Here is a 24,963-nt window from a genome sequence, read left to right as displayed (position 1 = left end):
TTAGGTAGGTTTTTTCCCATAAACTTTCACAGACTTTATAGGAAAAATTAATGGATGACAAGAGTGATAGATGCAGTTTCTGTCAGCCAAAAAGGGTTAGACGTGTCACAGCCCAGGAACACCTCATTCATTAAGGAAGAAAGGAATAAGTGGGAACCAAGAAGAGCCATATTAATCACAAATATAACACCTTAAAACAGAGGCTGTTTTTTTTTCCTTGCTGTTCTTTTTGGCAGGGCTGCAGCGTGCTCTCCTCTCTATCTTACACTCTCCTGCTGTTGTCACCGTACTTTCTCTGACCTCTTCTTCTGCCTCATTGCCCCTTGTTCCTGCAGAGCCTGCAAACCCCAGGTCTCCTCCTTCCAGCAGAAGCATCCCTGGATGTCAGTCATCCAAACAGGTTTTTAACACCACTGGACTTCACTGGAGAGATGCAGTGGCTGGGTGAGAGCCTGAGCCCTCAACTATCAGCTCAAGCTGCTGACTACAACCAGGGCTCCATGACACTGAAGAGCTGAATCCATCCCAGATCCTAGATTGACATGACATTAATGAATTGTTAAGGGTTTATCAAAACTGCAGATGCAATTTAAAGTAAATTCTTTGTCAGCAGAAACTGACTTTCAATGTACACTTTCAACACATGCAAAAAGGAAGGGAAATAAAAATTGTGTATGTTGCTTCATTGCAGCCAACACCTTGAAAATTTTATTGCCAGGACTGGAAACAGAAATATTACCCCTGTTGGTCTAATAAGGATGCTCCTGTGTTTGTATATTGAATGATAGATGGAAATATCCTATGAATGAAAAAGTAAACATTTCTGGATTGTTTGCAGACCAACTGTTTTAGAAGAGGACAGCTGGAATTAGAGCAAAAATAACCACAAAAACAGGTGCAATGCTCATGGCATTATCAGCAACCTTTAACAATTTCAATTTGTTTCTTGAGTTTTATGTCAAACACAGGCTTTTTGTTCTCTGGAGCATTTTCTGTGAACTGTTCTAGCAGAGGTCAGTCTGTGCTGAAACAGTGATGGAGAGAGCACTGTGTGTCAATATTAATTGGATGCAGGAAGAGCTGGAGCTGTTCTGATCTGAAAGGAGAAAGAGAAAACCGTATCTTTGGGGATTTGAGACTATGAATGGATCAGAGAGCAGCTCTCCACGCTCTCTTTGCCTTTTCCACAGCTCCCCGAACCTGTGAGGGGCAGGGATACCCCAGAGAGGACAGACCATGAGCTCTTTGTCCCCATTTTCAAGGAGAGGCCCAAATCCTCCTGAGCTCAGAGTGCCCTTTTCACCCCTGATCCAAACGTTTGGCAGAGCTGGTCCTGCAGCTCTGCCCTGTGTTCCACCTGAGCCATTGCCCTGCTCCCTCTGAGAGGTCAGTGCACACACAGTGACAAGTGCTGGGGTAAAAAGTGCAGGTGAGTGCTTAGCACATCCTCTGTGCACGTCTTATCCTTCCCACTGGATTTGTGGTGTCCCACTGACACCGTTCCTCAATACCCAGGCAGGTGGGATGTTAATTGTGGGATTAAACTTGTGGGACGTTAATTCTTGAGACCTTGTGTCCTCTGTTTAATGTGGGTGAAACTGGTCAGTGGGTGCAGCCACACTGCACAAGGCAAAAGACAGCAAATATGGAGTCCAAGAAGTTGAGAAAACTGACCTAAGTGTTCTCAAAGACAGGTCACACCTAGTGGGAAGAGAGGAACTGAGCAAACCCCATTCCCAAAAGACAAAAAGCTCATTCTCTGCTTTATGGGAATCCACACACTACATTCCCACACGGGGGGGTTGACAAGGGACATTCATGCAGCAAAACTGCTTTGGATGAGAGCGCTGCGAAAGACCAGAAACATTCCTGTGTCTTCTCAAACATCTGCCTCAGTCCAGTTGGAGATGGAGACACTTCCTCCCACAAATCACTGACTGCACATGAAGCAGGATTTGGGCCGCGCTCAAGTTTTTAAGAGATTGCCTGGAGCAGTTGGTTTTCCTGTATTTTCCAGTAAAAGGTTCAGTGAGGCACTTACCAAAACAAACAACCCCCCATTAGTTTAATGTACAAGTAGCACTTCCATCCAACAGAACAAAAGATGCTCTCTTACAAAACTCATTTCCTACCCCGCAGACACAATGGTTTGTACAATAACACCAGCCTCTGCCAAGAGATTCCAGTAGAAGACACAGTGACTGAAAAGAAACAAAGTGTAAGTTTATTGGACGTCAACATTTCTTAGTCAAGATCTAAGTAAAGAAAACACACAGTAGAAAAAGTTGTACAAAGCAGCAATGGATTTACATTACATTAAAGAAAAAGTTGCCTTAAGCTATTAAGTCTCAGTCCTAAAAAAAGTAAAAATCCATCCTGGTGTATTGAACAGATATAGAATGTATAAGGTATACAGGATTATAAACCCAGAGTTGCTTGTCTTACTTCTATAATCCTTTAAAATGACAAGTGATTTTGTGTAACTAACCGGAAAACTCTCTAGAAAATATATTAGATAATTCCAATTTCTAGTAGGAAATTATTCCCCTGTACCCAAGCACTTAAAGTGATCCCATTTTCCTGCTTTTTTAAAAGAGACACTGTCAAGAATAAGCCTTAAAATATGTACTTTATGTGTATTTTGCACTTAATGCTGCAAAAGAGGGTTTGTTCTAGTTTTCTGTACATTTTTGAATTAAAGTTGCTGCTGCAATAGTGGGAAGCTTGTGTCTTTAAAAGGTAATGTGCACTACTGACAGACTGGAAAAGGAAAAAAAAAGGATTGAATCCTTTACTCTGAAACAGTGGGAGGAAAAGCAATATGAAAAATCAGCTCAACCCACAGAATTGAGTTACATTTTTCAGACATCCACACAACAACTGAGGCTGCCCATAATAGGATTTTCATGCCCAAGCAGCTCAAGTGTTATGACTCAATTTGTTTTTAAATTCTTCAATATTATTTATTAATATAAAGTATTTCTAATACAGGTAGGTCCATTTTCTGTATCCAGCCTTTCTCTTGACAGTGTCCCTTTTTGTAGAGCAGTTACAGTACAGTTTTTCACAAGTCATTTTAAATAAACAAGAATCAATAATATTAAAAATACTATCAGGCTGTGTTCAGCAACAACAGAAAAAATATTTTAACACTGATTCCATAACAGCAACACTAAAAAAAACCCCAATCAAAACAAACAGACAAAAAAACTCCAACAAAAAACAACCCCCTAAGCTTGTTTTGATTTTTATCTAAATCTTCTGGTAGGAAAATGTAAACAATTTTATTCAACAGTATAGGCACATGCCAGATTACAAGCTCATGCCAGATATTTGCACCCTCACTGCTAGAGCCAAGAAATTAGGCATAGTCTGTCCTTATCCCATGGGAGGAACTCTTTTTAACACTGGAAGCTTGGAACAGCAACAGAGAACCACGCAGAGCTTTGGAGCAAACCCACGTGTCCCACTTGGGGGAAAACAAAAAACATCAGGCAAAAAACCCTCCTGGGATGTTCCTGCCTGAAGAGGAAACGCAGGCCAAGCCTCTTACAGCTGTTTGGGGTCACAGATAATGCAACATCTCATTTCTGAAACAGCCCAGACAAACTCTGGGCTCACCCTCTTCACCTCCATCACCTGCCACGGGTGTTTCACTCTGCCTTACCAATAACCCAAAACAGCTCTGTTACTGGCTCGTGTGTTTTGCTGCCACTGCTCACTTTCAAAGGTTGGTCATGGTCCCAATGCAGCAAAGGACTTGCACAGAACAATTAAAAAAAAAAAACAAACTGATCTTAATGGACTTAAGATAGGCTTAGAGGTTTTGCCAACACAGTGCCTGAAAGGAAAAAAAAAGTCCCAAACCAAAATACATTTCATGGCTCAACACTGCTCCCCTGAAATGCAACACTAGTTTCCACTCCCACTGAAGCAGGATAGTTCTCTGAGATTTATCTGACAGGTTATAAAAATAGCAAAAAAAGGACAGAATTATAGATTCTAATCTATATATTAAAACATCTGCACGTTCCTGTCACAAATTTTAGAAAAGCAAAACACTTTTTTATATTTAACAAGACCTCTAACTTTTTGTCACTTCATTACACAGCTATAAAATTAAACAAAATATGATGAAAACAGGCTTTTGTATCAATAAATTTGCCTTTTATTTTGGCTGTGGCCAAATAGACATTCTTCAAAAGACCTTTATTTATAAACAAGCAACTAACATTTTTTCCCCATAATTTAAATTTTAAGACATATATTAAAGTTATATAAGTGGAAGCATATTTATTCCATATCCTCCAAAATAAACACTTCTATCAAGGGCTTTTTAAGATACTGTATAAAAGCTAATAGAAAACCAGAACTGCTATATAAACATCTCATATTTAAATTTTAGAGATCCTGAATTCCTTTACTAAACAACAGGAACCAAATGTAAAAAAAAAAAGAAAATCACACAGAACACTCTCAAAGTGGAAAACAAAACTTTAAAAACCCCCTCAAGACCAAAGCAACTGAAGAAAAACTTAGACCAAAAATATTTTACGGATTCTTTATAATTCCTAGTACACTAGGAAAAAGGTTAGGGTTTCTTTAAAGATATTGAACAGGGTTTTGATTTAAAGTGTGTAGAATTTATCATCATAGCACAGAGCAGAATCCCAGCTGGAAGTGAGACGGCTGTGACCCAGCTGAGCTGGTTGCCACCTTCCTTCAGAAAGCACACTGAATTTTAAAAGGCTATAGCTCAACTTTCAGGCTGTTGTGCAGAGGAATCACTGGGGAAAACTTAGGAACCATTCTACAAAAACACGTTCATATTTTATAGACACAGGGTTTCTTTAACATATATAAAGGGTACTTCTGATTTTCAAAACCAGGTTTAAGTGCAATAACCATTTTATTCTGAAATTGTTTCTAGTAAGAAAGAAATGTATGGTTTTATTAGGTGGAATAAAAAAATCAGTAACTGAAAATGTCACTATTAAGCAAGTACCTTGTTTTAACTGCAATGCCACTGAAAGAGTTTAACTGATACTCCAGCAAATTAGCCTAATCATACTCAACCACAGTTTGCCTGAAGAGGACAAAAAAGAACAAGAAGTTACTTTCAGAGGTGTCTAATAGCAATTTTAGATCATAAGAAAAACAAAGCAGAAGAGGCTTGAAACTAACATTGCAATTTTTTTGGTAGCTGAAAAAAATCAGGGGTCCATCCTGAGCAAATTCTTTCAAATTTCACTTACAGGAAAAATAGTTAAATATCTGTTGGGGAAAAAAAAATGGTGGCACACTTGGCTTTCACTGAGAAAAATCTGGTGTGTGCCTGAGGGTGCCCATCCTCAGATTCTCAGGAGTTACACTTGTGCTTGATTTTGCTGAATTTCAGCATCAGCTTGCAATTCTACCTTTTGAACTTGGGATACTGAAAAACCAGTTACACACATGGTTACACAGGGGATCCAAGCCTCGCTCCTGCCCCCCTGAAACTGGTGACCAAAGTCCTGCTGGTTTCAGTGGACACAGACTGGGCTCTGACTCAGCAGGGTGGAATTACATCCCCCTTCTCCCAGCCCTGCAGGGGGAAAGCTGGTCAGGATCATAAACAGCGTTTGCATCATTTATGTTCACTCTAACCCACCACCCCTCCACTAATTTTAAATTCTAGCAAAATAATTTCTCACTGTTGGTTCACCTCCTACTTCTGGGTAAATATTTCCTTGACTTACAGAAAAAATTGCACCCTTACTATAGCTCCTGGTAAATATGTGTGATCCTACTTACACTAAATGCTCCAGTTGCCATTTGAGGTAAAATAATGGAAGCACACAGAATATCTGCAGCCCATTATTACCACAATTTTCAACGAATTGGAAAATTGCAACACAGTCACATATGACTAAAGCAGCAGAAAGAACTACTCTATATGCATTGTATCCATAAAATGCAGTGATTGTAGTGTGATTTTCTCCTCTGCTTTGAGCTGGATATGTACGCTTAATACAAATTTCAAATACATACTTCTTCATTTATACAGGTGTCTATATAAATATTTACATTTTTAGGTTTTGTTAAAACATATCTTTGTACTTCATGGCTGAGCTTATTACTTGTGTTTAGAAACACAATTCATCTTCTGTCCCTTAACGAGCTCTCTCTTGTTGATTTAATAGTTATACATTCCTTTGTACTTAAAATTACAAACAGTTGTACAAATAGTGGAAACAAAACTATGAAATCTGTCTGACATCCATTCAACCTCAGTTCATGTTATAAACAGTACCATTTGCATTATGATGGCTGTTACACAATGATTCAGCTACCCAAGTATCCATAGGAAATTAGTCTTTGGGACATTATATAAAGCAAAGTACCCCCTCTCTCAATTTTCCTTAGAAAGTTATAATTAAATGGCTGAAAGCAGGCTTGCTGCTACTTCTTATATAAAATCTTAGTAATAATATTGCTGACTTTAGATTCTATTTTAATTTGCACAAGTTCCATACAACAAAACAATTCAATGTTCCCTTAAAATAGCAAACATTCGTATCCAATAACATCAAGATTACTCAAACTTGAGGTTTATTTGTTATTGCTAAAGGTTTCTAAGACCTAAGTCAATACAGCAAGACACTCCATCCACTTCCTCCCAAACTGCCAGCGCATGGCAACCACTTACATGGAGCTTGTGTGTGTTGGTTTCTTTTTGAAAAACAAATTATGACGTTGGTTACAGTATTTCACTACTATAAGCTTACAGTTAGAATCCAAATTGTTGTTTCTCTTTCATTTAATATGTAACTTTATATATAATATACACTCACACACCAACATCACGGGATGAAGATCCATGCATACAATCCAGATGCAATTGTACTTCAGTGTCAAATGAAATAAAATAAAATCTATTCTGTTACTATTAGATCCCAGACCACAGTATTTTAAATTACTCTGCTTTCTACCTACTAACCAAGTTATAGTTTTTCCTAATCTTCAAATCCAAGCAGCATCACAAATTCCAGATTTTCCATCATCATCATCATCATTATGATCCTCTTCAGTTTGTAGTCTACGTGGCAGGCCTCTGAGATCCTGAACACAGCCCCCCCAAAGCAGCTCTGCACGGGTTCTGTTAAAGCTAATTGTGTGTCTGTTCGTGGCTCCAGAGACTGAAAGCCGTTTTGAAAGTCCTGTGGCAGAGTTTGCACATGTATTGTCTCTTGAAGGTGATTGCCGAGAGCGGCGGGGCGTGGTAGAAGAGCGTGTCCGACTCCTGCGGCACAAACAGCTTCTCAGTAGTACTGGAGCTCTCCGGCAAGCCCGTGGGGCTGTCGGGCTCCAAAGGCTGGATTTTGGGGAGTGGAGGTGGTGGGGGTAAGGGTGGGGGTGACGGGGAATTAGCTGGTGGACATATCTCAGGCTCCTTATTTGTGGATTCCTCTGCAGCCTGGGACATGTGAGACTGGAAGTGGCTCCAGAGGCGGAAATTCGTTCGGAAGGCCTTGTTGCACACGTGGCAGATAAAGGGTTTCACGGAGCACAGGAGCTCCTGGTGACGCTCCAGCTGCTTGCGTAAGGTGAAAATCTTCCCACACTTTTCACAGGGCCACAAACTGGGATCTTTCTTGGAGACTACATCCTTAGGTTCCCTGCTCGTTTCGGTGACCTCGTCCTCTATATCATCTGCAGGCTCTTCTTTGATCTGGATTTTAAACTGCTTGGAAACACTTAAGTCTTCAGGCAGGCATGAAGAGTCTTCAGAATCAAAATTGATTTGCTCTGACGAATCACTGAACACACCGTCCTCCTTTGCAGCAACAAAATTGTTCATTTTATTGGATTCCGACTGCGGAGGCAGCCGTGACGAACTGGTGACATCTCCATTGTGATCCATGAGAGGCAAAGAAAAGTTCTCTGATGGAGCCATCGTGTTCTGATTGTGAACTTCAACCTGATGACGCCAGATACTGAAGGATGATTTGAAGGTGCGCATACACTCAAGGCAAGTCAGCTTCTTGTACTCACACTTGCTTTCATGCTCATGCTTCAGCTCTGGAGAAGAAAACCTAAGGCTGCAGTAAGGACAGACAGTGGCATTTCTACAGAGTCGCTCATGGTTTCCCTGTTCAATAAGTGAGGAGAGCTTGGCATTGCAGAGACGGCACTGGTAAACCTCCTTGTTTTCCACCGTGTTTTCAATATGAATGTGATCTTTCTGCTTAGGAGCCTTATTCCCTCCAATGGGTTTCTCCCCAGGGTGCATTTTTATGTGCTGTTTGAACTGGGAGAGGAAACGATAAGCTTTCCCACAGTAGCTACAAATATAGGCTCCTTTGGTTCTCGACCTTAAATTCCTCTTGATGACTTGTTGTGCTTGGGAAGCCGACTGGCCCTGAAAGCTCTGCTTGCCACGTCTTAGTTTCACAATCAGAGCTTTTTTGATTTCTCTCTCCCTCACTATATCGATCAGTTTTCTTTGGAATTTTTCATCCAAAAGGGCGTGTGAACTGGAAGCTGGTGAGGGATTCTTCACAATTCCATGTTGTGTCTGGCAGTGCGTCCACACTTTGAAATTGGTGTGGAATCTCTTATGGCATATGTCACAAGCATAGGGCTTCTCTGGATTGTGATACATGTTAACGTGGCGGTGAAGACCTGCTGTTGATCTGAAAATTTTAAGGCAGTGTTTACATTTAAATTTTTTATTTGGTCTTGCTTCTTCCATCTCACTGTATTCATCTTTACTGACATCAGAGTCAGGGAAATCGGCATCAAGGTGCGTAGGGCTCGAGCCTTCCTCAAAGTTCCCTTCTGAGACAGGAGAACCCTGCTCATCTGCCTTCAACTTCTTGAACGGCAGCCTCCTATCATCCTGGAACCTCCTTTTGGCTGGAAGTCTGCTTGGTTCCTTACGGTCATCCTCAGTTTTAAAAGGAAAGTCTTTGTTTGCCGATGCTGAAGCATCCCCCACTGTGACTCGTATGATTTCAGCAGGATCTGAGAGGGGACTGCTGGGCTCAGTTTTGATCCGCACCTCCGAGAGAGGGGAAGCGAGCTCCCGATCCATTGACTGAGAGGCACTGAAAGACCTAAGGCGATGTGGGTGTATTACCTGTGGCTTCTCATCCAAGGCTGACTTCTCCAATGACTCTTTCAAGGATGACTTTTGGGATGCAACATGAAATGTCTTCTGGGAATCCTTAGTTCCTGGTGAGGAGCACGAGGACACCTGTGCAGGTTTTAGGTCAACAGAAGGTGAGTACATAGGAACCTGGCTGTCCATGGACAGTGACCGTCGAAGGAGACTTTTTACAAGGGGCCCACTTCTGTCAATACTTTGGTTTTCTGGGCCAGACCCACTAGATGGGATTACTAGCCCTAACTTGGAGTAGTAGAGCAAATTCCTATCTTCCCCTTGACCATTTCCTTTTCCTGTCTCTCGCAACAAAAACGTGGATTCTGCTGCCCCACGCAGAGACAAGACCGGTGGACGTGGTCTTTTCAATGACATCTCTGCAACTTTTCCTCTCAGCAGCTGAGCGCTGCTTCCTGGCTCGCCACTTGCCATTTCTTTCTCTGCTAAAGACATCTGAGGCAGCACCATGTTCCTTTTCACTAAAGTACCTCTGCTTTGATCCTCCACAGTTCCAGAAGTTTCACGAACCTTTGTATAGCTCACAGGGCCTTCTTTCAGCCACCTCCTTTCAGTCAGTGATAAGTTGTGAAGGGTTTCAGTTGGTTTTGTTACCTGTGGTCTGCTGCTAGCTTTGACAGCCACAGAGGGTGAAGGTTTAGGAGTATGGCTTAAGTCGTGCTGTGTTTGATTTACGCTTTTTGCTTGTGCTTCAATTCTGTTCTGACAGACAATGACACTTCTCTTCTGAGAACTACTTTCATCTTCATCTTGGTATAGTATTTTTTTCATAGGACATGAAGGAAAAGGAGCTTGAGGACTCTTAGAAACAATGTTTGTAAGAAAAGATATTCCAAGACTGTAGCCCAATTCTTGCACAGCTGCAAGGCTGCCTTTCTCAATAAACAAGGATGAAGAATAAATGTAGTTCAACACATTATCAAAAGCATCTGGCTCACAAAAGTCGAGCTGAAACACTGACTGAGACTCATTCTCCTTATTTGTGAACAGAGTCTGGAAATATTCACTGCTGGCAGCCAGAACATTCTTATGAGCTCGGAATTTCTGGTCTCCTACGATCAGCACAACGTCGCACAGCTGTCCCTTGAGACGCTCCTCGTTCAGGGTGCTCAGGAGGGAAATGGCGTGTGCTGGGTTTATGTAATGCAAGAGCCCCTCCATGATTCTGATGTCCCTGAAAAAGAACAACAACAAAGCTGTAGGTTGCCTTATATGAACTGTTAGAGACAAACACATCTCCTGTACTTTGTAAACTGGCTAAACCACCATCAAACAGCAATTAAAGAAACTGCTTGTGTGGGGGAAAGGTTTGGGACTGAAACACCACTGGTAGCTCCAAAAAACCACAGGCATGGGAAGGACTAGCTTATCAGCCCACTTTCAAAGATCCTTTTAATTGCTAATCTTGCACCAAGAATATTACACCTAACTAACTGGAGGATGGATGGATGGATGGATGGATGGATGGATGGATGGATGCATGCATGGATGGATGCATGGATGGATGGATGCATGGGTGGATGCATGGATGGATGGATGGATGGATGGATGGATGGATGGATGGGCTGTTTTCTCTTCCTGTAATACACCTCTCTCAACAGAGAGGAACAGTTCAATTATTTCACTCTTAAGCATCTCTTCCTCTGCTTCAGCTTCATGAAGATCTGTCTTGACAACTGAATTGATAAACTCTGGACTCTTGGATCAGGTATATAAAGCTTAGTTATAGGAACTCACCTTTCTGAGGCTAAGCAACCCTGGCAGTCTCCTGCTGACTAGACAAATTAAGGGGGTTTTGTTGTCACTTTTAATAGGATGATGGAAAGGGCATTAACATTGGGAAGGAAGAAGGAAACAGCATTATTGTCTGAATCGAAATTCATCATGTTTACTTATGCTTAATAAGTGCTGTTAATATCTACTTCTAACTGCACTGGCAGAATGTGGTTCTGGGAAATGTCAGTTTTCACTGAAGTATCCCTGCATTGTTTTGCTCAGGATGAAAAGCAATCAGAGAACTGAAATCCCCATTTCATTCATTAGCATTAGAGCACTTTATGCCCACAACCCATATATCTGTCTGAGGAACAGTTAACCTTGGCTGCATCCAAGAGTACAATACGGACAAATAAAGCTGCAGTGCAGAAATCTCCATGATCCATGTGCTTCAAAACACAGCCTGTTCCATACTTGATACGTCTTGATAACTCAATATACTGCTCCTGATGAGAGCTTAACAAAAGAAGATAACCAGGTTTTAAGTTAAACAAAGAAATTCAATGGCAGGAGTTACAATTTATATATCTGTGCACAAGAACACACACAGAGAAATCAACATATTAAATTATCTTTTTTTTTTCTCATCGACACTCTCTACACTACCTCCATGATGGTTGTAAAACAAGTCAATGATGTGTCTGTTAAAAGCAATTCTCTGACTTTACAGCTGATTTGAGAAACTAGTTTTTAGTTTAATTTGTACATGATACATGCAACTGCAACAAAAAGGTTTCACTGTTCATCAGCTTACAGGCAAAACTGTAAAGTTTATCAAAATAAACAAACAGTACTGAGAAGCTACAACCCCATGGTTAATAAATGAGGATGGTAAATCTTAAAAATAACGGGTATAAGTAAGTGATCAAAGTCTAAATTGATATTATTGAGAAATTACTTAAAGGATGTGTCTCAGGGCACTGATCATATCAAGGTCTGACCCACCACTTCTACACCTAAAAATACCAAATGAGTTCTTAGTGACATGGCAACAGCAAAACCAGAATGCTGTTTCCTCACCAGATCAGTCTTTACTGCATATTTCAGTGCCTTGCAGTGTCATTTCATAAACACTAATTTATCCTTAATTCACCTTAGACAGCTATAATGCTTAATTCCCCCACACCTCCATCTATATATAAAAAGCAGTGCAGTCAATCTCAATTTGAGAAAGCAATCTGGGTTGTTTTGCTTTCTAAATTTTATTTAAGAACACCGGGAGGATGGAGGTGAGGGTGTGAGGATGGTGGTTCATTACCCTCCTCTTTTGTGGATGCCACTGCAATTTAAAGTGGCAGAGTTTAATCCAATGTCATGGTCTGGGTGCCCATTAACACTTGCAGAGCTACAAGTGCTCCAGGAGAGCATCTTTCCCTTCACCTGCAATAAACTGCAAACTCAAGTGATTCCTCTGGGAATCACATGTTGTAGAAGCTAAATGGTGGTAGCAGATCAACAGAGCTTAGGAAACTTTAACTGTGGTGTAGAGACACCCAACAGAAGCTGCTGCACAACCCACACCTCAAGGACACAGTGGAATAGAGTGTATTAGTCAAATGTTTTGAAATATTTTAAGATCTTTCATTTTAATTTGCTTTGCTTTGTGCTTTTAAAACTGGCAGGGTAAACACCATGTAATTACTCTGTGTCCCTCTGCCCACGTAACCCAGCAGAGCAGTGTAACCAGTAGAGAGTGGTGTAAAATCTGCAGGACTAAAGCAGAATCCAACAGTCACCCATCCTTCTGGCCACAGTTTCCTTCTTCATTCCTGCAACAACTTCAATTCATCACATTAAACACTGCAGACATAAACATCCCCCCAGTTACACATGATGCAATTTAACTCTGTCACTTTAACAGTAACCAAGGCTGCACAAATGGCAAAGGACCAAATCAATCCTGCAAAGGTAGCTTTAATCCTGGTATTTCCTAATTCAAGGGCTTGACTTTCATCTTAATAGCCTTTAGACACAACAGGCAGAAATTAAACAAACAATAGCAAGAAACACACCACAACTGTTTTGCAGAGCCATTTAAAGACATTTATCCAGATCATGTGAAAGCCTGACATATCTAGAAGTAGAAAAAAACATTAACCCAAAGAATACCTGAGTCAGAGTACGATGTGTTAAAATTTCACTACATGAATACTTTTCAATAACAAAGTTGATCCAAGTCCTCCCTGCTCTCGTGTTCATCTTACCTGCACACTGCAGGTCACTCCTCCTTCAGCTGTGCCAGTACAAATATTTGCAGGCCTGTATGACGTAGCAGAACAGAAATAAATAAACAGCCAACATTATTTCTTTTCAAATGCTGGTTGATTTTTATAGTGAACCACATCAGGAGCTATTGCACTGGCATAACTGAAGAGGCAGCAATAGGAACAGCCACAGGACACAAGAACTGGTTGCCCAAAGCCAGAGCTTGGCTGCCTGTGCTTAGCCCCACACAAAAGCTTCCCTGGCACCGTGTGTAGATACACAACTCTGGCAGTCTCCTGTAACACCAGATTTGGTTCCAGGTGTTTGAGTGTTCCGACTTCTCATCTGTAGATTGTTTTGTGATTAGCTACCCAAGATCTTTCCTCCAGATAATCTGCTTTTATTCTCTCTAACCCTTTTTTTCCAGCCACCTTCACTACTGACTGGAAATAAAGCTTTCTTCTTTTCTTCCATGATGTTCAGGTGCCATCATGGAAACAGCAGGAGCATATCAGAAAATCTCCCACAGTCTGGTGGCAGTGCCTCATGCCACAGCAGCTGCTGGTCCTCAGGAGGAACAGTGACTAAGTTTGGACTCCAGACCCAGGAAGAGCCAGTGCAGCAGGAACCCTCAGGAGGCGAAGAAGAGATTTTCATGTCAGCCTTCACAGACCCACAGGATGGGTCAGACTGGAAGGGACCACAGTGGGTCAGCCGGTCCAACTTCCCCGCTCCAGCAGGGTCACCCCGGAGCACACAGCACAGGATTGTGTCAGACAGTTCTGGAATATCTCTAGAGAGGAGACTCCACACCCTCTCTGGACAATCTGATCCAGTCCTCTATCACTGCACAGGGAAGAAGTTCTTCCTCACGTTCAGGTGGAACTTCCTGGGCATCAGTTCTGCCCCTTGCCTCTTGTCCTGTTTCTGGGCACCACAGAGCAGCGCCTGGTCCACCCTCTTGCCACCCCTTTAGATATTTATCCACATTAATGAGGTCCCCTCTCAGTCACCCCTTCTCCACGTTGAACAGGCCCAGCTCACTAGAGAGATGTTCCAGTCCTCTAATTCCCTCCTTCAACAGCCCTCCACTGATCTCAGAAAACTACATTTCAAAAGCCTAAGTACCATATTTGTTTTTATTTTATATTTTGAACAAGGACAGAAAAAGATGCCTCTACTATTTCTACTATTTCAAAATAACTTTTGCAAAATAAAAGAAATCTCAGGAAAGCTCTTCACAAGGGAAGGGTGAAAAAGCATAATCTTAGGCCCAACAGTTTATTATCTTCAACAGCAACCTCCCTTTGAAATGGCAGTTCCCCTTCCTTTCCTCTGCTCCTTACTCTCACATCTCCCAGCCCTGTGCTACTCTCCCCTTCCTTTCACCAGCTCTGCTGCTCATTTGATCTTCCAGTGAGTTAATTCAACTCCTTAAAATTAAGCAGGGAACAAATAAAATCATTCCAGATTTTTAGATCTGTTTGCTACTTTCTAGGATAGGGAGCTTAATCAGCTCATGAGAGGTCAAATGAGCCCCAGGGTTCCCGCAAGAGAAGCCAGGCACCTGCCCATTCCTCCTCAGGAAGTTGTTCCATCAGCTTCCTCCATCTGAAATTTCACCTGTAGAAACAATGTAGCCACTGACTTTACAGCTGAAACATTCCAGACAGCATCAGGCAGATACTTGTGTGTGGTTTCAGTGTAACCTACACCCTCAAATACTTGAGCAACTATGAGATGTTGATGTTGCCTTCTGACTTCCATGATAAGGAAATCACTGCCAGCTGAAGCTCCATTAACAGTGTGCAGTGGGGGGGCAGTGGGAAAGATCGTGTTCTGAAACCCTCCAGGAGATGCAATATTGCAGCAAGGAGGTGCCAGGGCTGTGAGAAAGTGCAGGTGGAAGCAGAGAATATGAGGATGGAGGAGGAAACACAGAGAAGAGACTGAACAGGTTTAAACACACAAGAAGCACGGCAGGGACAAACCCACTGAAGGGAGCAAAGAAATGTGCATTATAAGACTCAGCCAAAAAATACAAGTGACTTCCTGGGGCATCCCCTGGAAAATGCAGGAATGTTGCATTCGAGTGCTTTCCTGAGGATCCAATGGCTCTGACAATTCTGGTGCTGTTTCAGACACCAGAAGAGTAGAAATGTCCCTTGATTATCTGTCACAAGTCCAGATGAAAAAGGAACCTAGACTGTTTAAGCTTCTACTCAAGGACCCTGTGTTGGCTTTTTATGATTTGAGTTTGGCAACAATTTATAAAACATCTCTTCTCCCATCAACAGCTTTTGCAACACAGATACTCTCCCACAGCATATACAGATTTACACATCTCCCTATATACCCCGAAAACCTGTAGGTAAAAGCTACAGACCCACATAGGATTATTGTTTGCATTTCTATAATCTTTTTCTACCTAAATACTTAAATAATCTCTTGCTGCATATGTTTGGAGATTCTGTCTTCCTGGATTTCATGAAATGAGATCTCACTGCTATTGCTGTTTCCCACTGCAGACAGCACTGTGAACTTTCTCCATGAAGACAAGCATTCCTCATTTTTCATTTCAGCAGCACACAGAGTCTCACTGGTATAAAGACAGGCATAAAATCACATAAATACCATGCTTGCTAGTGTGTGAAATTGATGGACTAATTTCTACCTATTTATCCTCCATATATATAAAAGCAGACATTTAGAGAGAGAAAAAGAAGAAATTTTTAATCACAGATTTACAGAATGGTTTGGGAAGGGACCTTAAGGATCATCCAGTTCTAACCCCCCTGCCATGGGCAGACACGTCCCACTAGACCAGGCTGCTCAGAGCCCCATCCAACCTGGCCTTGAATGCATCCAGAGATGGGGCAATGTGTGCCAGTGCCTCACCACCCTCACAATAAAGAATATAAATCTAATATAAACCTACTTTCAGTTTGAATATTCTGCAGTCTATTTTGCCCTAAACGCGAGACAAATAATTAGCAGCTAACCTGACACAGACATGAAGCTGACTTAGAAATTAGAGGCTATTTTTCACATTCAGATCATACCCTCAGTTCCACGTTCTGACACTTAAAATAGCTCCCCCTGACGTGCAGCAAACTACAGAATGTCAGAGTACAAAGCTCCTCTTGTCATTCCCATTCGTGTTTACAATCCAGCAGCAGCTCGGGGTGCAATTTCATCTTGCTCTCAGAGCAGTCTAACGAGGCGAGGCGTTGCTCCCGCAAGGAGCAGCCCGTGTCCCCTCCTCCCCCTCCGAGGAAGGGCTGCCTTTGTCAGAGCAGGGAGCGGATCCAGCGACAGGATGGAAGGGACAAGGCAGGGAAGTGCTGGCTGGAGCTCTCAAAGTTCTTCCTGAAACATTTAGTGAAGATTAAATCACATCAAACACAATTTGATATTTGTCCCGGCCTCCATGACTCGACTAAAAGGTGTGTAACTCAGCCTCCAATTGCTGTCAACTACATCAAAATATTGAAAAGTTTAAAAACACCTTTCCCTAGGAGTTCTTAATCTTTCATTCCCTTGAAATGTTTGTTTTGTAGTGCAAAATACAAGGCAACGTTTGCTTTGTGATGTTTGTACTCTTACTCAGTACACACTCTGATGGAACAAGGCTGAAAGGCTTGATGGCCATCAAATTTAAACACCTACAGAAATCTCATCCCCAGAAATATTTGTCATTTTTTTGGTAAGAGATGTATGAAATTTGAAGAATTGTAGACCAAATGTGCACACTTGTATTTCTACATGTATTTCTACATGTTGATTTTATTGGCAAGGCTGAGCATACTTATCAAATGGAGTAACAGTCATCTGCTTTACTAGATATGACACATTAACTTGCCTAATTCACATTAAAAAGTTGTCTACATACAGCTTTTAATTTTGCTAGTGTAGTAAAAATGACAAACCCTAATTGTGGTCATGTTTCTAGTACTATAATGGTGCTTTTTACAGGCACAGTAATTTTGGATGGGAAGAGAAGCCAGACATGCCTGTAAGGTACTATTTTATCAACAGGATGGTGTTTACAATAAGGTATCTTTAAAAATGAGACATGATGGGGGAAAAATTCCAAGTGAGAAAGCTGCGATTCAGGGAATGCAGGTATCTTCCTCCCACTGAAGGGCTCCAAAGAAAATGTCATTCAGCCATCACTGATTCTAGCCAAGATACTGAGAAGATGACACAGAAAAGGGGAAAGACAACAGCAATTTTAGCTGTTTTACCTTAAGAGATTTACAAGCTCATGAATCGCATGTGGAAGATTTTCAGATTACCCCAAGTCCACAAGCAACTGAAGGGAGACTGTCTTACATAGTTAAAAAATAATTAATTTAAAAATCCAGCTCCATGAACAAGAGCATGGTATTTTCTTTACTCCTCAAAAGTATTTATGAGAATTGAGATGGTCATATTTTTACTGGAATTCCAGGAAATTTGGCCCTTAACCTCAACAGCGGAACGGCTGTACTCAGAGTTATGCCTTGGTACAAAATAAATAAATTCCTTTTCGTTATGACAGAGTGTGGCAGTGATTAGAAATCATTGTAATTCCACTGCTTTTCCTTCCATGGATCTTAATTTACATTAAAAGGGGCTTTGTCAGGCATATTTACTATCCTAAGTACACTGTTTTTAGGAAGTGTCTGAAGATACATATGTGTCCAGAGCAGACTGTGAGGGGTTGGAGGGGACATTCACTGTGCCCTGTGTCAGAACTGTCCCTCCAGTAACCATAACTTGTCAGAGGTTGGCAAGAATGAATTGCAACCTAAATGTTACTCACGCTGTTCAGTACTGAGGTAGGATAAACTTTAGATAAGGAGATTAATGATCCCCGACAAAAAAGGGAAAAATATTTCTTCCTTTCCCAAAGAATGCAATTTGGCTGTATACAAAATATTACAAAAGGAAAAGTTTTGTGGCATTTAAAAAATATATATGTTTGGACAAAGGATTTTTCATGTCTTTTCATCACAGACTGCATGGAAAGAATTTGCACAACAAGGATGTGGTGTTTCACTACATGTCAGAGGGAAAACCCCTCAACAATCAAGACCAGGGGATTTTAAAACTTGTATTTGTGATGGACAGCAAGACCGATGAACTGATGGGGGTGTAAATGGAAGGAGCTTAGGAAGATTGAAGACTCGCCCAACACTTTCTTTCTTTGTTCATAAAATATGCCTGAACTGTTCCAGAATAGCAAAATACATAAAGTAGCCAATAAGAAAAGACAATAAGTTTCTTTTTATTTCACTGCTGATTGAAAGAAAATATAAGAGAACTGATGTCTTTAATATTATCAGTAGGGAAAAGAAGATAAACACTACAGTACAAAGACTAATATTAAACTACAACAAATATCTGGGAAGAAAATCCCCCTCTGCACAGAATACCTATTTTAAAGCAGAGTATATGGCAGTCTTTCCATGACTTTGCTGCTTCTAAAAACTTTTTTTGCTTTTTGAGGATCTCAGATCATTACATGAGACAGATTTCAAAATGAAGGCGCTCAGTTGCTCAAAAGTTTAATGAGAGCTGAAATCGTTGCAACTGCAGCATGTGACTCAGAGCACAGCCCCTCCCAGTGCAGAACAAACCTTGTGCTGATTGCAGCGCAACTTCCTCTCCCCTCCGAGTCCACACTCGGTCACACACTGCAGTTATCACCATTTTGAAGATAAAGTGAATTTCAAAACCCTGAGAGCTACAGAGGGTTGGTTTTTAACTGCTCCACAGATCCTGAAGTTCAAAGCAAAACAACTTCAATACAGTAAGAAAGCTCAAGACTTTCAGCCTTTTAAATCCAAAGGTGATCTACCCCTAACTAATTTTGAGGGAAGTGTGATCAGCCATCACTACAAAGATGATCAAAACACTCAATTCTCTGAGTGCACATATTCTCTCCAGCATCACACACAAAACAACCTCCATGAGCTCAGAAAACCTAATTTCTCAGTAATATCCAGCTTCTACTGATCCAGAGGGTTCTCAGTGCAAGATGGATGTGGCAGAGTATCAGAGTATCACCCTGGCACTTGGAACCTACACAGAGGGAACAGAAGGCACAAAAGTTCACATTTATCACTGAATGTACAGCACAAAAAGCACTTTGGGAACTTCTTAAAAGCTGCTGCCTGGTTTATATTCAATGAGAATGCTAAGATGTTCTAAAAGGTAAGTTACCTTGAACATTAAAGCAGAATCAGGGAAGTTCACAAGTGGTGAAATCCCCAAGGAATCCTGGCATGGCTCTGCAGCTGAAAACTGCAAAGGTTCTAATTTGTGACATCTCCCTGCAAGCCCCTGCTGAGAACATCTAAATCACAGCTCTTGAAATGGTCACTATCCAGTCAGGATGGGAGCACTTTCCGCAGGTAAAGAAAATATTCTTAAGAAATTACAACTCTACAGCATATGGGTGAAACACACATCTGAAAGAGATGTTGGATCCCTTTTCACCCGAGAGATGGCCACATAATTTGGGGTTTTTTTTTTGCTAACAAGGTTTATAGAAACAGTTGCTTAAATTTGCTCCAAACTTCCCCTCAAGAGGATCAGCATACTGCTGGTGGAAAATTTTAGTCAGAGTACTTTGTCAGTTTGAGTAACAGAACGCTAAACCTACACAAAAAACAGTACTAGATTTACCTGTAGTGTGCATTTACTACTCCTGATTTAATATCAAAAGACTTCCTGTACAAAAATACATTTTACAAAAATCTAACTTCACATTAGTTTATCTAAGGATAAAACATTAATTTTAATTTAACTACAAGTGTATTCACAAAAAGCTCTGTGACTGTGTAAGTCATCACAATCTCTTCTTGTATGTACAGCCTACCTACCTCTTACTTCCACTGGGAGTCCAACTACATTTTTTTTGTAGGAAGAACTACTAAAGCAATTGCTATTTAATTATTAAGATGAGCTTACTCAACACACACACATTCCACAATTATTTCCTGTCTAATAGTAACTCCTTGAAGTTATTCTCCTGTTTATTTACATGAGCCTCATCCAATCTGAATATAATAGCAGCCTGGACTTTACAGAGAATTATAATAAAGTTCTCTCTGTTTTACCTGTGACCAGGTAAATGCCTTCCACAACTTTCTACGCAGGCACAGCCCACCACTGAGGATTTCCCCACCTTGCTGTGAAATGTGCTTCATCCTTCTGATGAATAATCCAGCCCACAAGTACATGGACCAGCAAAGCCACACTTTGTTTACAGAACCACAGAATGGGTCAGGCTGGAAGGGATCACAGCGGGTCATCTGCTCCCATCTGGGTCATCCTAGAGCACATGGCACAGGATTGTGTCCAGATGGCTCTGGAATATCTCCAGTGAGGGAGACACCACAGCCTCTCTGGACAATCCGTGCAGTGCTCGGTCACTGCACAGCAAGGTTGTTACGTTGAGGTGGAATATCTGTGCATCACGTTCTGACCATTGCCGGGCACCACCGAGCAGAGCGCGGTCCATGCGCGGACACCTCCCCTTTCTAGACAAGACACTGATGAGGTTTGATACCTGCCTGCACTGAACGCGGGGACCTCGCTGGGGGGAGATGAAAGGCGCTCTCCCTCCCAGACACACCTGGGAGCAGCCGTGTCACCGAGGCACGGCGCCTCTCTCCCGCTTTAGAGCTCGGATGGCAGCGGGGGGAAGAGCCCGGAGCCGGCGGCGGAGCGCGAAGCGCCGGACCGCCGGTCCCTCACACCCCGCGGGCAGCCGCTCCTTCTCACCACCGGTGCCTGGTATCCCTCTCACCACCGGTGCCCGGTATCCCTCTCACCACCGGTGCCCGGTATCCCTCTCACCACCGGTGCCCGGCATCCCTCACATCACCGGTGCCCGGCATCCCTCTCACCACCGGTGCCTGGTATCCCCGGTGCCCGGCATCCCTCACACCCCGCGAGCGGCCGCTCCCTCTCACCGCCGGTGCCCGGTATCCCTCACATCACCGGTGCCTGGTATCCCTCACATCACCGCTGCCCGGCATCCCTCACATCACCGGTGCCCGGCATCCCTCACATCACCGGTGCCTGGTATCCCTCACATCACCGGTGCCCGGCATCCCCGGTGCCCGGCATCCCTCACACCCCGCGAGCGGCCGCTCCCTCTCACCACCGGTGCCCGGTATCCCTCACATCACCGGTGCCTGGTATCCCCGGTGCCTGGTATCCCTCACACCACCGGTGCCCGGCATCCCTCTCACCACCGCTGCCTGGTATCCCTCTCACCACCGCTGTCTGGTATCCCTCACATCACCGGTGCCCGGTATCCCTCACATCACCGGTGCCCGGTATCCCTCACATCACCGGTGCCCGGTATCCCCGATGCCTGGTAGCCCTCACATCACCGATGCCCGGCATCCCTCACATCACCGGTGCCCGGCATCCCTCACATCACCGGTGCCCGGTATCCCCGATGCCTGGTAGCCCTCACATCACCGGTGCCCGGCATCCCTCACATCACCGGTGCCCGGTATCCCTCATATCACCGGTGCCTGGTATCCCTCACATCACCGGTGCCCGGTATCCCTCACATCACCAGTGCCTGGTATCCCTCTCACCACCAGTCCCCAGCGCCCCTCACACCACCGGTCCCTCACGCCCTGGGGCGGCCGGACCCTCGCGGCCCTCACACCCCGTTGCAGCGGGTAACGGGCTCCTGAGGCGCCGCAGCCCGGGGAAGCCGGAGGACGGCGCGCCTCTCCCCGCCTTCCTTCCATCCTTCCATCCTCCCTTCCATCGCTGCCGGCCGCGCTCATGCGCCCAGCGCGCTCCCCCGTGCCGCCCCCTCAGGCTCGGGCCCGCCCGCTCCGGGCGCGTCCCGCCCGCTCCGGGCGCCTGCGCCGCGCCCCGCCAAGGACTGGGGGGGAAGAGTTTCGTAACCCGCGCATGCGCGCGGGAGCCGCATCCCCGCTCGGTGGAGGAAGGGTGGTGGTGGGGGGAGGGGGGAAGGAGGAAAGAGGGAAAAAAAAAAAAAAAAAGAGAGAGGAAAAAAAAAAAAACCACCTCAGAGTTACGTCAGGAAAAGACGGATTTGTGCGCGGGGAGACCCGCGCGGCGCGGGCAGCCCCCGGGACGGGCGCGACACGCGGGCGCTACTCACCCTGTCCGCCGCCCCCCCCCGCTCGCCCCCCTCGGCGCCTCCGCTCAGGGCTCAGCCCGCGCTGCCGCCGCCGCCGCCGTGATTCCATCCATCTTGAATTTGACGTCATCCCACAACCGAGGGATGAGGTCATCGCGGGGAGCGCTCGTCACGTGCGCGGCGCCGCGATTGGCCGGGCATGGGTGGGGGGGAGCGGGGGGCGAGGGGGCGGCGCGGCGGGGGGGTGGGGGGGGGGGGTTGGCACGGCGGTGGGGAACGGGGGAACGGAGCGGGGACGGCAGCGGGGATCCCCGAACGACCGGCCGACCGAGCGGGCAGCGCCGCCCGCAGCGCCCCGGCCGCCGCCCTCAGCCCGCGGCGCCGCAGGGAAACTGAGGCAGCGGCCGCGCGCGCACGGGGGCCAGGTCCGGCACGGCGGGGGGGGAGACGCGCGGAGGGCACAGCGGGGCTGGGGAGGCGCCGCTGTTGGCAACCCGCGGCCAGCCTCCCCCCGGAGCTGTGCGCTCCGGGTGTGAGGGGGAGCCCGCGTGCGGGTCGCCGGCATTTGTAATTGTTTCGTCGTGAGTTTTCGTTGTGCTGATTATTGTTGTTGTTATTGGTGGTGTTTTCGTGGTGTGTTTTTTTTTTTTTCCTAAGTGTACGGCCCCAGTGTGGGCTGTGAAGAAGCACCGTGCCCAGTGCCGCCCACTGTGCCCCTCTCAAGCCACCCCTCACGTTTCTGTCCCCCTCAAAAGCCACCGCTGTCCCCATCAAAACTCACTGACTACCCCAAGCCACCCGATGTCCCATTCATCACCCATTGACCCCCTCCCAAGCCACCCAATGTCCCTCAAAAAACACCCACTGTCCTTCAAAAACCACCCCGATTCCCCTCCCGAGCCACCGTGTCCCTCAAAAAACACCCACTGTCCTTCAAAACCCACCCCGATTCCCCTCCCGAGCCACCGTGTCTCTCAAAAAACACCCACTGTCCTTTGAAACCCACCCTGATTCCCCTCCCAAACCACCCAGTGTCCCTCAAAAAGAACCATTCCCCTCCCAAGCCACCATGTCCCTCAAAATCCATCCACTGTCCCTCAAAATCCACCCACTGTCCCTCAAAATTCACCCACTGTCCTTCGAAAGCCACCCCCATTCCCCTCCCAAGCTACCCAGTGTCCCTCAAAAAACACCCACTGTCCCTCAAAATTCACCCACTGTCCCTCAAAATTCACCCACTGTCCTTCAAAAGCCACCCCCATTCCCCTCCCAAGCTGCAGTGTCCCTCAAAAAACACCCACTGTCCTTCAAAGCCACCCCCATTCCCCTCACAAGCCACCCACTGTCCCTCCCAAGCCAGCCCACCACCCTCTGTTGCCATCAGGGTCATACATACCCACATCCCGGTGGGTTTTGGCTCAGGCCCTTTGTAACTGATGATATGGAAAAAAAAATTATAATGGCCATTATCATTGCTTTAGGCTGGCTTCTCATCGTGATTATCTGCTTTGAATTAAAAACCTGAATAGGGTTTTATGTGTCAAAATGCAAGTATTAAAATAGAAATTAAGAATTACAAGATTTCTCTTGTTTTTGTCGAAAATTTATCTCTAATCTGGCGCGTTATCTTTTCATTAGGGACAACTCTAGGGATTAGCATCTAATCCCATACGTGCTTTCAGTGTGCTTTCAGATATCCTAAATCACAACACTCTGAAGCAGCTGTAGAATCCCTGGAATTTCTTTAGGGATATGTTTGAGACTTTTTTTGCCAAGGTTTTGTTGCAAATGGGCTAAAACCCATGTAAGGGGAGGAGATGTACCTTACTGGGTCTGGCTCCTTTTTCCTCTTTCCAAATCTTGAAGGATTTTTATTTTTTCTTGTCATTGCTGGCTCTCTTGGTAGCTTTGGAAACTTGGGAAGCTGCTTGTGAAAGGAGTGGGGTTTTTTTTCACTCAGGGACTGTTGCCCTGACGTGAGTGTGGCTTTGTGAGCCAGCACAAAACCCCAGCAAGCTCTTTGGAAGAGTTCCCTGCTCTGGTTCGCTGTGCAGACAACTGCTCTGGCACGGGGGCTGCTGTGGTGATGGGAACAAACAACTGGGAAAGCACTTGCATCTGTTCCCATAAACCACTTTGTGCAGTGAGGCTGGCTGTGCTGCCAGAGGAGCTAACCTGAGCTTTCTTCTTTTTTTTCTTTTTTTTTTTTTTCCTCCTCATGTGTACTCAGTTACTTCTCAGCCAAGCAGAAACTGGTCTTGCATAATTTCTCATCTGTGCTTCTCCAAAATGGCCTGTGGCACAGATGGAGGATCTCTGTCCCAGAATTACCCTGCTGAAAGGTGGTCTTACACGTGTGTGTCTTGCTGTGCAGGTATTTTTTAGCAGTATTTTTAATTTTCAGGTTCCCTAGTGAAAGTGCAGCCAGTAGAACAGAGCCCCTGCAGAGGCTTGTACAATTCTGCTGGAGCGAGTCCAGAAGAGGCCTCGAAATTGATAAGAGAACTGGGGCACCTCCCCTACAGAGACAGGCTGGGAAAATTGGGGTGTTTATCCTGGAGAAGGTTGTGTGGAGACCTCAAAACACCTTTCAGAACCTGAAGAGACTTGCAAGGAAGCTGCAGACAAACTCTTCGTCAGGGACTGGAGTGACAGGACAAGGCGGAATGGGTACAAACTGGAAAAGGGGAAA

At 44.5% G+C, this 24,963-nt stretch overlaps 1 protein-coding gene across 2 annotated transcripts; it reads right to left on the bottom strand.

Moving 5' to 3' along the window:
- Window positions 1-2,202: 2,202 nt before the first annotated feature.
- On the bottom strand, window positions 2,203-24,116 carry ZBTB21 (zinc finger and BTB domain containing 21). 2 transcript variants are annotated; one of them, XM_077781693.1, is made up of 2 exons: window positions 24,095-24,116; window positions 2,203-10,337 (listed from the first exon to the last, which is right to left on the bottom strand). In XM_077781693.1, the coding sequence occupies exon 2, from the start codon at window positions 10,322-10,324 to the stop codon at window positions 7,148-7,150; it is 3,177 nt and encodes a 1,058-aa protein (XP_077637819.1). In that variant the 5' UTR covers window positions 10,325-10,337; window positions 24,095-24,116; the 3' UTR covers window positions 2,203-7,147. The 2 variants fall into 2 exon arrangements, with proteins under 2 accessions (XP_077637819.1, XP_021396021.1); XM_021540346.2 differs by lacking the exon at window positions 24,095-24,116 and adding an exon at window positions 20,710-21,987.
- Between the last annotated feature and the right edge of the window lie 847 nt (window positions 24,117-24,963).

This window comes from Lonchura striata, chromosome 2, assembly GCF_046129695.1.
Source record: "Lonchura striata isolate bLonStr1 chromosome 2, bLonStr1.mat, whole genome shotgun sequence".
NCBI lineage: Eukaryota > Metazoa > Chordata > Aves > Passeriformes > Estrildidae > Lonchura > Lonchura striata.
The sequence above is the reverse complement of the archived record's forward strand: the minus strand, read 5'-3'. Positions and strand labels throughout refer to the sequence as shown.